The following is a 16,513-nucleotide window of genomic DNA, read 5'->3' as shown; positions in this document are numbered from 1 at the left end:
CTAATGAACTTAAGTCATGAGTGCAATCATAAACAGAGGACTCTGGACTCCAGGGTTCACAGTGCCCTGCAGATGCACTTGGAGAAAATTATTTGTTTTTGTATTTTCTGGTAAAAATCTGATATTCCCCGGACACCTATAACTTCTTCGTTTTGTCAATTTTTGACATTCGTTCCCTACCTATCTGTTTCTTGGAACATTCTTTAACGTGTATTCACGTTTTTTTGATCAAAGTAATTGCATTTTGTTTTTTAAAAAAAAGTGTTTTTGTAACTGAAGAACGTACCTTTCCGCAAATGGTTTGTGGGGCTATGTGTCAATGGTTCGTGGGGCTATGTGAGAATGCTGTGTGGGGCTACGCATATTTTTTTCGAAACCAATTTTTAACTATTGTGACCCTACCTAACCTAACCTTACCGGAAATGGTTCGTGGGGCTATGCGTCAATGGTTGAATTTCCGCTATTAAACATTCCCACATCACACAAAACACCTTCCAGATGTTAGACAATGCTACAGGAACTTATTACCGTAAGTAGCTTCTTCTGTAAAAATGAAGGGTAACACTTTACTATACCAGAGACGGATTTCTTTAAATTTACAGGAGAAAGTACTCGCGCAAATCATTTTCTGTAGCGTTGTTGATGTTCGGGAATGTAGTTTTGATCCATTTTAATGCGAATGCATGTGGTTTTCTACGAAAATCTATTTCCGATGTGCTATTGCTGCTGCCGCCATTTGCTTTCTGCATGAGAGCACAATATGCTCTCGTATTGTCCGTATATGCTAAATTAAACGAAAGGAGTGCTAATGGAACCTAACCTAACCTAGTAGGCATACCTCGTCCCCGTGATGGTTTGTGGGGCTATCATGAATTTTTGGGCTAACGTCAATGGTTTTTGGGGCTGCCCATGGAAGATTTGTGGGAAATAAGGAACAACAGTAAGTACTCGTTATTATAAGAAATATTCATTATTTTCGTTAGAAATTCATTATTTCACCTAAAGAAATGTTCCACAATGCAGAATAGTATGTTAGCAATGTAAAAAATTGCGAAATAAATCATTAATAGGTGTCTCTGGTATAGTAAAGTAGTACCAAATGAAGAAATCTGTCCGGGGAATATCAGATTAGTACATTTTCTTATTGTTAGCATTGCTCTGCCATCACTTTACCTAACTTCTGTCATGATAATTGAATGTTGATTAAATTAAATGAAGGGTGGATACAAAGAGATGCTCATGCACAGGCCAGGTCTTGAACTCTGATCCTTCAGTAATGAGATCGTGAGATGGAGAAATAAGGGAAATCAAGCAGTAAATGTCTGTTATATCGGAGACACATTTCTTCATTTTTACAGAAAAAACTACTTACGGAAATGAGTTTCTATAGCATTTTGGAAAGCTCGTGGAGGTATTTTCTCATCGTAGAATGTTGCACAACAGGAAATAAGGTCTTTTGATATAATAAACTTGCATTTTGTGCAAAGCGACAACATTATGTCGTCGTTTTCATTATGTTCCTGCAGATGGCGTGAGCGTCAAAAGTCACGCGGTCTCGCCAGTGTTTCCAAACGTGCCTTTTTTATGAGAATTTTTTTCTTAACTATGCTTACCTAACCAACCCAACCTTGACGGAAATGGTCCATGGGGCTATGGTGAATGGCATTTGGTGCTATCTGTCAATGGTTCGTGGGGCTATCGTGAATGGTTTTTGGGGCTATCGTGAATGGCTTTTGGGGCTATCCATCAATGGTTCGTGTGGCTATCGTGAATTTTTTTTGGGACTATCTGTCAATGGTTCATGGGGCTATCCGTCAATAGTTTGTGATGACATAATGAACACGAAAGTAGGTATTTTTCAGTTAAGGTGGAAACACTGCATACCCACTCCAAATTGACAAAACACAAGCACGACGCATGATGATCCACAGCTGTGTGCGCCATATTGTATGTTCCACAATGGAAGAAAGGAACCAAAAAGAATTACTCATAATGTGAAAAATCGAAGTTATTTTCTTGTAAAAATCATAATGGCACCATCAACTATGTTCCGCAATACACAGTTGGTAAGTACGAACCATCCGAAACACAGAATATCAAATTTTAATGTGTCTCCGATATAACAGACATTTACCAATCAAGCAATGCAATTTTTTTTTAAAAAAAAAAGTTAATCATACACATAGATGGTGTTTCAAACACCAATTAAAAATTATCACTGGGGGAAAATGCAGTTTGCTTTACCGACACCCACGTATCCGAATGGTTAGCCCTTTCCTCTAGTATTTGTTGTCGGCCGACCTCCATGGGGGAATGCAAGTGGTCCTGGATCGGTAACCAGTGGATTTTTTTATTTGCTTTATTTTTCTTTTCTTCTTGTGTCACTTTTGACTAATTTGTGAAGATGGGGAGGAGTGATGACATGATGTAATTAATGAATGGAAACTCACAAACATCCATGCCCATGCCGGGATTTGAATCCGGGGCTCCTGATGTCGAAGCTTGATATGCTAACACCGCTCTTCTACGAGGGACGGCGGTACCCATTGGAGGCACATAGTGGTTCAGTTCCCACTTTAGACTGTAGGGCCAGTCCCGATTAGCCTTTCTGTGCATAAAGTGAGCTTAAAACACCAAATCAACCAACCGTGGGGGAGCGGTTATCACAGTGGGGGTCGAATCCCCCCCTGGGGATGGGTTTTCTTTGTGTTTGTCCCTTCCTTAATTATATCGTATCATCTTTACAGTTAACCAAATGTGACAAAAAATCTAATCGCGAAGATGATAAATTGAAGAAGGGACACACACACAAAGAACACCCATAGCAAACCGGGATCTCTGGCTTAGTGATCAAATTAAATCTTTTTTTAATTTTCGAAAGGGGGTGGGAGATTTACGTTTACTTTTTTAGAAATACTGGGTGCTAAAGTGTGTGTGTGTGTGTGGGGGGGGGGGGGGTTATGACTCCCACCAACCACCCTTCGGCACCCCTCGGATTGCTATGCCAAGGGTCGAGGTCACCTCACGTCACTGTTGTTAACAGACGTAAATCACAATCGAATAGAACCATGTAAAAATTGTGGTACTAGTTAGATATAGTGAAAACACATTTAACTTCTTTATTTCCGAATTATTTACATTTGTACTTACTTACCTTATAAGCATAGCGGAACATTTTTCAACTTGGGATTATGTTTTTTTGGTCATTGCTAATTCGGTGGGCAAATCTTGACTCACATTGTCTATCGTCATCTGATATGCAGTGATTCCAAACTTATGAACCGATGCTACACAAACTATTCACAAAAGGTCTTTAAGTGAAAATTGATCCACAAACAATTCAGGGAAGGCTAGGTTAGGTTCAGTTAAGTTAGGCAAACATAGAAAATTAAATTGAAAAAAAAAAAAAAACGCTCACAAGTCATCTTGTAAAACTACCGCGTGGTTGCTACACTAACACTTATTAACCAAAAAATGATGGTTTTTAGGCTAAAATTGATCCACAAACCATTCACGGAAGGTTAGGTTCAGTTAGCTTAGGCAAACATAGAAAATTTAATTGAAAAAAAAAAACGCTCACGCGTCATCTTGTAAAACTACCCCGTGGTTACTACAGTGACAGGGGGTTACATAATCGAACGCACGGAACATTTGATTCACGTAGTTGACGTTAATGGTGGCACGAGCTATCATGCAATGGAGATACATGAATGTCAAAAATTACATTATTTACCGGCCGAATAAGTTGCACGAATGGAAAAAAACACTATTCCCAGTTTCCAAAAGTCCACAGGAACTCAATTCCATAAGTACTTTCCTGTCTTTTCTCCTGTAAATTTGAAGAAATGTGTTTTCACTATATCTAACTGTTACTAAAAATTCAATATATTTAAGGGGATAAACAGGTAACAATACACACATTTTTGTAGTTTCTTCAATCATATTCATTTGGCTTTTTGAGTTTTGAAATAAATTTTTCATTTCTTTATTCACTGCAGAGTACAACACACAGGAACAAGAATACACGCTCGTCACGTATTCGAATCCTGGCCTTCATCAATTTCATCATATATCACTCTCATCCTCATCTTCGCGATAACCAAGTGTGGCACAAAAGCGAAGTAAAATAAACCTAATCAGCAACAACAATAAAAACACTTGTTCTGTTGCCCAAATAAATACATTCTTACACAGTTGTTTTCATTGGAAGCCAAGAGCTACTATATGTAAATAAAACGCTAGTAAAACTAGAGTGAGAGAGAGAGAGCGTGAGCAAATATTTGTTATTTAATCATTATATATTTTATATTTGGAAAAAAAGAAGAAAGCATAACATTTTTGTCTGCACACAATAAGTTTCCATTTCATAAATAATAAAACTACATCCCATATTATACATACAAATTGTACAATGTGTAAAAACGTTGAAAAAATCATTCAACTTTCGAAACCGTTACCCATGTAGGGCTGGTGACCAAGTGTACCGATATCAATTTATTTAGTATTATTTTTTTTGCAATTAATATATGTTCATGTTTTACATAACATAAAATTTGTTCACAATGCAGAATCGAATATCTGATGTATTTAGTCCTGACATGTGGCCCACGTACTTCTATCATGAAATACTTCCACAGTTTTTGTGTCTCTGAACCAGTTGCATGCACATACAAAATGTGTACAACCATGTGTAAATACTAAGAAATGCAAAAATATGTAAATTTTTCAAGAATGTGTTTGCAATTGTGCATTGTGTCAAATGCACATGGATAACGTATGAACTACAGACACGGCCATGTAGAGGCCTACATGGTATATGGCAACAATATGCTGAATGATATTCCTGAATATATCAGCATCCTCATGACAAGCATGGCTAATTTGAATCGAAGGTAAATTTTGTTGGCTCTGTGGCCAAGCATATCAATTGTTTGGCTTTTAATCCCATCAACAAAATTTTGTACATCTGATCATCATGATTAGGAAAGAGAGGCAGAAAATCAAGAGTGATACAACCAAGAAATTGTCGAAATTCTTTCATGGCCACTGTATTTTTTACATAGTAAGGTAAACCATGAAGGCACATTTAGGGCCCCACACATTTTCAGTCTCTGCTCTTTTGGAGGTGATGTGACCAGCACTATGCTCCATCTGCCTTTATCCCCCAAGATTGCCCCCAGGTACCCCAGACATACCCCAGAACCACTTTTTGCAGGGACAAGGCCAGAAAAATTCCAAACCTTAGGTCACCCACCTTGGAAACTGAACCTGGGTCTCCCACGTGACAGTCAAATGCCCTACCAACTAGAGTGTGAGTGATTTGCTTTCTGTGCCATTTTTGGCTAATTTCCGAAAATGGGGATGAGTGATGATATGATGAAATTGATGAATGAACACTCACAAACATTCATGCCCAGACCGGGATTCAAAGCCGGGACCCCTGGCATTGTAGCACGATGTGCTAATCACTCCGTCACAGGGGCCTGGTCCTTACCGGCTAGACCACTGTGGTATTTTACATGGTTTGATTTCTAATTATGTCTGTTAAAACATACTTCAGAGGTTTCGTGACTACTTACTACACTTTTTCTGGAGAACAATTTTTCCCTCCCATGCACCTCTATCTGATTGTTTGCAAGCAGCCATTCATTTACTGTTGTCTTAGATACAGACTACTGCTACCATCTTATTTCACATGTGTGGGATGTGAAGGAGTATTATTTCACTCCTAAATGTTTTTGTTACAATGTTAGTTAGGTTATGTGTAGGGCTCTTGGTATTAATAAAATATTCTGAAATCCTTGTATTGTTAGATTAGGTGGGTCACCTTTAGGTCTCCTCGCAGTAGAATAATGCCCCTAAATTCTTTAAACACCTGATCACATCTTGATCTGGCATTGAGCAAAAAACTTCCTACGAGCCTCACATGATAATCTGCAAATAATTCACGAAAGTTCAGCAGGAGGAAAGAGAGACTACATTCCATCTTACTATTTCACAATTCTGTATTACATACAAAACAGGGTTGTAGCTAGTATGACTCCCAAAAATACTATTCCTGTCTACATTTAGTGCAATTTTGCTTGTAATTATGTAGTGTACATTTCATACTTCTGATGCAGAAATGTAACCCGTATTAACCATGTAAACAAAACCAAACTAAAAGTTTCACTACTCACATCGTTGCAAATTGACTACACATATATGTACAAAAAAATCCTTTCCAAAATATTCTATCAAAGTGGCTTACAGGGGTGTCGCGAAATGTTCCAATACTTTCACTGAAATGATGCTTCCAAATATATGCTTATAGTACTTTTTACATGTAAAATGTTTCTGTTTGAAATATGTGTTTAAGGCAAGCAACCAAACTACACTAACTGAGCCTTGCAAGTGCTAGATAGGCTTACATTCTGACTTGGGCCTCTGCAGAAGTATCTTGAAATACTAAGAGTGTCATGAAACGAAACAGTTTGGGAACCCCTGTTCTATCATACAGTCTTCATTCCGTTGACTAGGTCACTGATACATTTGATCACATAAGAAAAATGCACCCTCATTGCTTGAAACTTTGATCTGCTTGAAAATGCTTCATCTTTTCTTTTTTCAAGAGTATATGTCTTTTCCGAAAGTTGCACGATTTTAACACGTTAAACGAGTTATGGTAACTGGCTGTCCCATAAGTTCTTCCATGCGTTTCATGAGATTTATTATGCTGTCCCAAAAGTCGCATTCTGTACGTTTCGTGCAAGAATGAGATTCACCAAATGCACGGGCCAGGAGGCTGGTTTGTTCGGTGAGAATCGTCTGCTGCTTGCAGACAATGCGTCTGCTTGATGGATCCAAACTGAACTACTTCGAAAATGTATTATAATTTTAACAGATAGCGATATGAAGCAACATGCGCAAGATGAATATGCCTCAACTGTTCTTAGAATGTGATTGAAATGAGTAACAGTGTCCGCAGTAGTGTTTATTTTTGCCATTAAGAACATTCCTTCTTCTGGATGCCATGTAGAAACATTCTCTAAACAAAATGCTGTGCCTGTGCTTTCGCCTAGAGTGTCCCATAAGTCTGCAAAATAACTGGTTTCACCAGATTCACAAGCCCAGCTGATGTGCATCGCAATGCGAGAACCAGTGTTGCTAATCTGTTCGATGTACATACATATGGACTAAAACTTCGCTAAATTTGGACTAACAAATGCATAAAATTACCCAAAATGATGCAAAGAAGACTTCTTCATAGCGATTCATTATTTGTGTGATTTCAAATAAAGTAAACACTATTATTTTTCCATTGCATTAATTGGCTTGGTGGCATTTTAACTGCTCACTCCCAATAAGCCCACATTGGTACTGCAACGACATGTGATACATGACTAACATTACCACTGGTTTGAGAACTAATAACCTGCGCTGCGAAAGTGTTAAACCTCGACAATTGGACCACAAACACTTCTCCTTAAGCAGTGTTATTGCCTCTCTATGATGGGCGACAGTCAGCTGCCTTTATTGTACATTTACAAATGATATTGGCTTCCGCAACAATAACAAGAATAAGAAGAAAAGAATAACAAGTACATATATTGCCACCAGACGATAAGCTGTGTGGATTTCTCTTTTGTTATGAACTTTCCATCAAAGCATGCCAATTTTAACAAAGAAAACAATGTGCATCGCATTAAGCAGCAAAAATACCAGCTTCCTTCCTTCTTACAATTCCTACAAGAACACGTGACAGAGCCGAGAGTTGAAACACAGAAATACTCATGCATCCATATAATTTATTTCTTCTGAACAATTCTAAAGTGATGAAGCATGAACATTAGTACTGGAGGCATTATGGAATGCAATGTTCACTAACATACACACGCAATACACACAGACGACGTCAAGCCGGTCAAGTACTTAAAATAATATTTTGGTGCTTCCAATCCAACAAAACTCACACTCACTCTGTCTTTGTCCTTCCGTGATAGAAAAGTGCTTTATTAATACAGTTGGCCACACTAGTTACTAACTAGCCAATGAAAATGCACTGCATAAAAGAAGCAACCATTACGTCATGCTATATTGCCACATTTATGTTCCTGTTGAACTGTGTGAACCGTGAGCTGGAGCACTATTAAATTGTTTTCAATTATGTTTGGGCGAGTGTGTCCAGGAATAGAATCACAATCGGCAACAATGGCGAGCAGGGTAGAGCACGTGATGCTAAGAAGCAGGGAGATGAAACAAAAATTGTGATCTGCACCGCGGCAGAGATGTGTGTGTCGGCCTTTAATCACACAGACCCTTTAGATTGTTAATTATATTTGTGGGAGGGTGAGAGGTGGTAATATGTAAGGTTGAAATAGAGAAAACATTTACTGAGTAAGAGATGTGAATGTAGCTAGGAAAGTGAGGATATGTAATGTATAACTGGAATGACCGAAATATAATAGGAATAGAAATATACAAAGCTTTGTATAATTTAAAAATGCAGTTTACAATAAATTTTACAGGTTTGGTAGGGAATCCAGATGTTCAGCTGTAACAATTGCAAAGAGGAATGTTTATATTTTTGTCTCAAGACAAAATATAAAGGGAACATTTAATTTGTAATAAATATCTACTTTTGAGGTAGATAACTAAAAAAAAAAGAAAGGCAATGGTATCCCTGTTTGTTGTGCACACATGCTGTGAAGGCACATGGGGTGAGGTACAGAGCTCCACATATTCTTGATCATAGCCATAGTTGTGATGGTGATTAGCATCCTGCCTTTACCCTCCAGGGTTGTCCTGATTTATATGAGTCTGGGTGAACCTCAGAGCCATGCAGAAACAGGGAAAATTTTCCCTTGTGCAGATCACCTGCCCCAGGATGAGCCTAGGTCTTCTGAGTGATAGCCAGATGCTCTACGAACTGAGCTATGGCGGTTCTTGGTAGATGACTTAAATTTTCATAAATACCCAGTATTTACCCAAATTTTATTTAGCTACCCAGTGTTTAAATACCCATGTCCCAACCCTACCCTACTTATGACTTCAGCAGTTTTCTTCATTCTAGGTTTCAGAGGATGACGGTTTGCCAAAATTTGTGTGCTATCCGTGCATAGACAAGCCAGACAATCTTGCAGGACTTCCATAACATGTCTTCTGAATCGGAAAACCTTCTGAATGAAAACCCATCATCTGCAGAAGAGAAGCAGAGAAGGGAGATGGGCTTTGAGGTAAAGTTACTATTTTTTACTTGAAGGAGTTGTGATGTACTAAAAAATACAGTCAACCCTTATTTGCTCTTGGGGTGGTAATAGATGTATTTCTAAGAAATGAAAAGTATTATTTTTACACCTGCTGTTACTAATAATGGAATCATTTATACTTCCTTGAATAACCACTATGAAAGGGATATGTTAGTATCAGGGTTCTTGTGAATAAAATTGTGTTTCATATTACACTATTCTCTCCTGTTTGGCACAGCAAATCAATTTTGTGTGTGGCATGGACCTCATTGTAAAACTATTTTAAAATACATGAGGAATGGAATATATCTACAGAACAAGATATTGCCATGTTTAAAAATATATTTAAAATTCAATTGAGTTACATAATGTGCAAGGGTTGCATGTGTTCATTATATTTTACCATACATTCTTGATAAATGTCTATGTTAATGCACTGATCATAATAAAATACTAGTAATGAAAGCTGCACCTAGAGTGGGTAATAAAATCACCACATCTAACTTTTCAATCTTATGACATGAGTGTTGATCAGGAACTTTGTAACATGAGGAGGTTGAAAGGCTAATTTGTAGGACAAATGTAGGATTTTTTTAATATGTAACAACATTCCTGATGGAAACCTTTGTTTAGAAGATCAAAACACTGCATTTTATCATTTAATAACCAGTCATAGAAGGTATTTCATAGCTATTGTATATTTTACATAACAAAATCGAATCACACACATGCACTGGAACCCCGATTTCAAGTTTCTGTTTTTTATTTTTTTTCCCAACTTTCCCCTGAGGAATATTTATTCTAAGTTACACTGTAAGTGTATGTAATGCTTGTTATGCTTTTCTTAACTTGGAGCAGCATTCCGATACAGCATGGACAAAATGGACCAAAGAATTATTTACCACTGTTATATTAGATTGCTCCATTGGAACATGCTGACTGTCTTCTGTATTATTTCCAGTATTCTGCCTGTCTATTCAAGTCTCTGCCCATCTGTCTTTTTACAGAAAACATATATCATGTTTTGTGCCTGGGTGGGTGATCTGAGGTCAGAATTTTTCTACCCTTGTTCATGTATAAAGCACCTTTGAGGTTCACCCAGCCTCAAATATATAGGTACCTGGGGGTAAAGGCAGCTGGAGAATGATGCTGATCACATCACCTCCATAGTGAACCAAGATCGAGAATGTGTGTAGCTCTATCCCCCACATCCCCTTCCCCTAAATGTGCCTTAATGGCAGGGTGCAATATACTATAGTGCATGCCACAATTGACTTTCGAAAGGGGTGCTACATCTGGTTATAGCCAATTTTCTTTGCCCCTGTATCCACTAGGGTGTATCAAACCTCACACCCCCTTTGTTTTAGAAAGTCTTAAGGCATGCAGTGTGCAGAAGTTTGTGTGGTGTTTTTTTTTTTTTTTAACAACCTGTGATTTTTTAGGCTCAGTCAATAAATAATGAAGCACAGGATATTACACCAAAACTATGGTAGCTAGAAATGGGTCAACAGGCCTGAAATCGAGGTGCAGGTGTGAGAAAACATGTGTGAATCAGTTTTGATTTGATTTGAACTGATTCGCACATGTTTTCTCACTAGATGGTGTTAAGTGTCTGGCAAGGTATGCGCAAAGGCTGCTAACTGAGCAGCGGCCGTGTCCAGTCATTCCGTGTGTGACTGTGACGCATAATGGATGCTTCCAAAGAGAAGCAGCGGGGTGTTGTGCGCTTCTTGACAGCGGAAGGTGTAGGGGGTTGTGAATTCCATCAACGAATGGAAAGGATATATGGGTATATGGGGTGCACTGTATGTCCCGGGCAAGAGTGCAGGAATGGAACAAACACTTTCGTGAAGAACACGCTGAGTGGGCACCAAAGTGTGTCACAGACCAGCATGTTATGCAGGTGGATGAGCTAATCAAGACAGACTGTCATGTATCAGTGGATGACATTTCGGCATCAGTGGGGCTTAGTCATGGTACTGCCCACACAATCATCAAGGACATGTTGATGTTCCATAAAGTGTGCGCTCGATGGATCCCGGGTGCCAGGATTGGCCCAGGTAGGCCCATCCCAATTTTCCCCATGCATTTTTTTTATATAGAAGAACCCACCTAAAAAAACCACCAAAAAAGACAGACAAAATGTGTAGTTTTTTCAGAAAATGTTGTAAATTATTGCTTTAAATACTTGTGAGGTTCTACGATTGTAAATTTTTTTTGGAAAACTTGTAAAGAAAAGGCTTAGCAGAGCTTTAAATACTAAAAATGATGAATGTAGTACAAGTCACAGTGAGTTTTTTCAGGCTATTATTCTCAAATCATGCTAGAAATGGACTTTAACACAAGTAAAAATATTATATATCTAAGAAACAAAACAGAAAAGTATCAGAAATTTTTAGATAAAACCTTTGCATTTATTGATGCTGCATAGTTGAACGAAGCTTATAATTTTGAAATGTGGGATCACTTTGGTTATCAGTTACTTCCTTATGTGAGGGGAAACGATAGTGGCAGATCATAGTTTCAACTGTTTCAATTGATACAATAAATTTTTGCATTTTTAAACATTTCAAAGGATAATTGAGTACATTTTATTGAAATGTCGTTAATTGTGGCATAATTAAATTGGAACACACCTTAAATGATTTTTGTCATTTCTCATCCTAATGGGTTGCTTGCCTATGCAGTAAAATGTTATTTATGTCTGGTTAGGAGCTCTATACCCATGTAAGTCGTGCATCTTCATAATTACCACAATATTAGCTTTGTGCATGAAACTTAAGGAGTATTGTGTACTTGCACCATAATTTAACAATAAAGTTTTCAAAATATGGTTCATGATTTAGGAGGAGCATGAGTTAGGGTGGATGGGCAGAAAGGGATAAGTCATCTATTTAATGACCATGATAACTGCTGTAAATTTAGAATAATTCTGTAAAGTTATTTCTGCAACTAGAAAACTTGTAAACTAAATTGATCAATTTGTTTCTAGATTGCGGATGAAAAACTTATTTTCTGCATGTTGCAGGCTCTATGCTATGCTCTACAATTTTTTTAATCTTTTTTTTTCAAACCCGTCTAGAATACATTTTCAGAGTATAAGGAATTAAACTGAGTAATTTTGGAGATTTCATTGGTCTGCAATTTTGCAGTAAAACTTTTAAAATTATATTTCTTAGCTTATGAGAGGAGTGGTGGTAAAAGGTAAGATATCACACGTTCTATTTTTTATAACCGCCATAAATGCAAAGCTTTTGAGTTGCAATATAACTTAAAGGATTTGTCTCACATTGTCTTTGAGAAAAAATGGTCACCATGTTTAAAGATAATAGACGAGAGACTGGTTTAACATTTCTTGTGAGAACTTTAAATTATGCTCATATTTGACTAGGTTATATTTTCGTACATTTAGCAGCAATGTTACGGCATCACTAGAGTTTTAAGTTTTTAGTAAAAACTGTGTAATCTAGTGTGTGTGGTTTAGGAAAGTGGGGGTAAGTCACCAATTTTGAGACCACAATAACTGCAGCAAATTTAGAGGTTTTTAGTTGAAATTAATTACAACTAGATATACCTAGGGAATGGGTCTGTTTTGTATTTGCATTTATTCAAAGCATTTCAAGAGTGTAGAAAAAAATGGATTTTTCTTATGCTGAGGTAGATTCCAAATTCTGATGACACTTTCAAATCTCAGCCTAAACTACATTTTTGGAGATTAAGAAAAGGGTCGTAAGAATTTTAGGGCTTTTCTTAACCCATCCGCTTACCATTTAAATGTAGCTTCAGAATCTGTAAAATACCATTTAATTTTCCTCTCCGCTCGCTGATTCTGCAGTGCTGAATTTAAATGTTAATTTCTCCTAATCTATTTACCATATCCACATGAAATTTTCTAGTAGTGTAAAACATAGAGTATAGTAAATGGACAAAGAAGTATAATGGAATTACAAGTTGAAAAACTTACCTAATAGTGGTGTTTGGTGTGATATTCCTTGAAGCATTCAGGCATATGTAGTGCAACCTTGCACTTCTCACATTCCCATCTACTGGTGGACTTCTTGTTGTGGGCTGAACAAACTTTACACTGCCTTGATGGGGTTTGTTTAACAGGATTTGGAGGGATGTGCTGAGGAAAATGAGCCCAGTTGGCACTCTGAAGTCTTAGGGGGATATCATTTGACGGGCGTCCTCTCCGTTCGTATTCAGGTAGTTCAAGTTCCTGAAACATCTGTTCCACCACTAACAGCCTGAACTCATTATACTTCAGAGTTTTAACATGTGTAATCTTTCTGTACATGACATAAGAATTATACAGTGTCAAGTCCAGCATGTAGAAAAATATCTTCTATAGGCCTTTAGGTAACGGCGCATAATTGGGAATGAGGCTAGTTGCTGGTCCATCTTGTCCACCCCACCCATACCCTTGTACTCAATAACAGCTTTTGGCTTTTGTATAGGCTGATTTGTCTTTCTGTCTACTTCGCGTGTGTTAGTCATATCATCATGCATTGTAGATAACATTGATACTGCTCTACGGTCCATCCACTTTATGACAATCATCTTGTGGCTGTACATTGCAGTTGCTTCACCTTTCTTTAGTTGCAGAGTTTTTAATTCTTTAGGAATCTTTTTCCTGTTGAGACGAACTGTACCCAAAACGTTTGTATCTGCAGCTAACAATTTTTCACAAAGTGTTGGGGAGTTGTACCAGTTGTCCACATACAATGTGTAACCTTTGTGAAGCAAGGGTTCCATCAATTGAAGTACAATTATTTCATGCTCAGGTAATTTCTCTTGGGAAACTTTTTTACCTGTATATATTTGAAACTCGCAGCAGTAACCACTGGAAGACTAGCATAATTTATAATATTTTATGCCAAATCTAGCTCTCTTGCTGGGATTCTATTGTACAAATGAAAGCCTACCTCTGCATTTGACCAGACTCTCATCGATAGCAATGTCTTGTTCTGGAGTGTACATTTGATGAAATTTATTATTTAGGTACTCCATGGGTTTCGTAATCTTTCCTAATTTATCTCCAGGGCGAATATCATCATTATTTACAAAATGTAAAAAGCGCATAATCAGCAAATACCTTTTATAAGGCATTACACTTGCAAAAAATGGTGTTTCAGTAATCTTTCTGGTGCTCCAGTAGCTTTGTAAACTTTCTTTCTTTACCTGCGACTGAAGAATACACAAACAAAAAAATGCCTTTATCTCATCGGGAGTTGTTGCAAACCATTTTGCATCAGTACCATATTTGATTGAGCCTCACCATTTTCATCAAAATGTATATTGTTGTTGGCATAAGAGTTTGTCTCAGAGCAAACACTTTCCCAAAAATCGTCTTTGAGGAAATTTTTAGCACCTCACATGCAGAAGGAGAAGCCCCTAAGGATAAAAAAAAAACTATTTACACCAGGCATACCTGTAAATGGGATTTTCTTAGGTGCATCTTTGGGTGTACAGGTTTCTGACCATTTCCATTCATCTTCTTTCTGTTTCTTGGCAACAGGTGTCACACCGCCCTCACTTTCACCACTTTCACCACACTCCCCATCACTGTCACCCTCTCCACTTTCACTGAAACTGGAAGACTGTGATTCACTCTCATCATCATCACTAAATAAATCCACGTTTTCCTCTTCATCACTGTCGAAAAGCAAGTTTTCTATTGCCACATCAGGAACCAGTCTCTTATTAGCCATGATTGCAATGAAGACAAAACACTGTTTGTTTATATGAAAAAATAATTCGCCTCAACCACATGCAGCAGTATGAAAAATTTAGGAGGACATTTACCAAAGCTTAAGGCACAATCGGACTGCATACTGGTGCCATCTGTTAGGGAAAATCTGAGTTACAAGCACAAACATCACAACCCGTCGAAACGATGGCTAGGTAAGGCAGGCGTGTGCCAGCTCAGGCCGTCAATTCGACGACTAGGTAAGCGGATGGGTTAAGCTATAATTTGACAATAAATGTTTGAAATATAGTGCATGTTTTGGGTTTGTTGTGACCAAATTGGAGGTCACCAATGTTTTGACCATGAGAATTCCCATTCTCATAGCATTTGAAAGCTTATTGTGGAGTAGTTGGAATAAACCCAACTTGTGGAAGGTGTTTGCATTTTGGTATGATTGCATTTGCAAGTTTTCTCGATCAAGCAGGAGTAATTACTCGTTCCGTTTCTTATTCAGCATTAATGCTAGCCAGATATTTTGGAAATGTACAAGGTATTCCATTTGGATGAAATCAGCCAGACAATTAGAAACGACTAACTTATAACTTGGCATGGTTAATACATGGAGGAGGTATTTATGCTTGAAAAGTCCAGAAAAATAATGGGAAAACACAACTGTGATAAACTGTGAACAAACTGTTTTGAAGCAGATTTAAAACATTGTATTACATAGTATTTTTGGATTATTTAATGGTCTATGGCATATGAAATAGAAAAAAATGTGTTTGTAGCATAATTCATTCCAATATATATACAACACTGCATTCACAAAATAATTTGTTTCATAAACTGAAGTTCAGAATGGATTTGATTGATTGATTTACTTTATTTTACTTATCTTTTTGTGCCACTTTTGGCTATTTTGCGAAGATGGGGATGAGTGATGATGTGATGAAATTGATGAATGGACACTCACAAACATCTATGCCCAAGCTGGGATTCGAACCCAGGACCTCTGGCATTGTAGGCATTTTTCTTGTTAGAATAAAATGTTATTAGTCCTCACCTATAATAAGGTGGCAGTATGTAGTACCATTGTTGACTACCAGAAGGAGAAAAAAAAGCACTGGTAATGCCACATTTTGTATTCCCACCCATTAATTTGATTCTTGGATACACCAAAGTATGTGCCTCCTTAAGGAATGAACCCTGAAAACTGATCACAAAGAAACAGGATTAACTATTACACCATCCAGGAAGAGTTGAATCAAGTTGTTGGACAAATATTTTAGAACAGAAATATTAAATAACTATTCCTTGTGACAATTGTCTCTGGAGCAAAGGTGCGCATAGCATCAGAAAAGGGAAGGAAATAGAGTGGTCTGAGCAAAGCAGTACATGCTGCTGTGAAGGTTGGTAACTGCAGTTGCTTACTCCTCTCCAGGCAATCCATTTCTCTCTCCAGTGTTCATTGATGGATCCATCTCACTTTACTACTTGTGCAGAGACTTGTTTTTGTTCTCTTGCTCCAGAGAGAGTTGGGACAGGTTATAAAGCAATACAAATTAAATGTTATGAGACATTACTTCTAGGGGAATAA

At 37.6% G+C, this 16,513-nt stretch overlaps 1 protein-coding gene across 1 annotated transcript in view; it reads left to right on the top strand.

Annotated features, from left to right (window-relative positions):
- Positions 1-9,056: 9,056 nt before the first annotated feature.
- LOC145999280 (uncharacterized) overlaps positions 9,057-16,513 on the top strand; it is a 66,119-nt gene continuing 58,662 nt past the window's right edge. The window contains exon 1 of the mRNA XM_083136218.1: positions 9,057-9,215. Coding sequence (XP_082992344.1) covers positions 9,135-9,215 — 81 coding nt within the window. The 5' untranslated portion in view covers positions 9,057-9,134. The remainder of the gene's footprint in view (positions 9,216-16,513) is intronic.

Source organism: Lepisma saccharinum, chromosome 15 (genome assembly GCF_977018435.1).
Source record: "Lepisma saccharinum chromosome 15, izLepSacc3.1, whole genome shotgun sequence".
NCBI lineage: Eukaryota > Metazoa > Arthropoda > Insecta > Zygentoma > Lepismatidae > Lepisma > Lepisma saccharinum.
The sequence above is the reverse complement of the archived record's forward strand: the minus strand, read 5'-3'. Positions and strand labels throughout refer to the sequence as shown.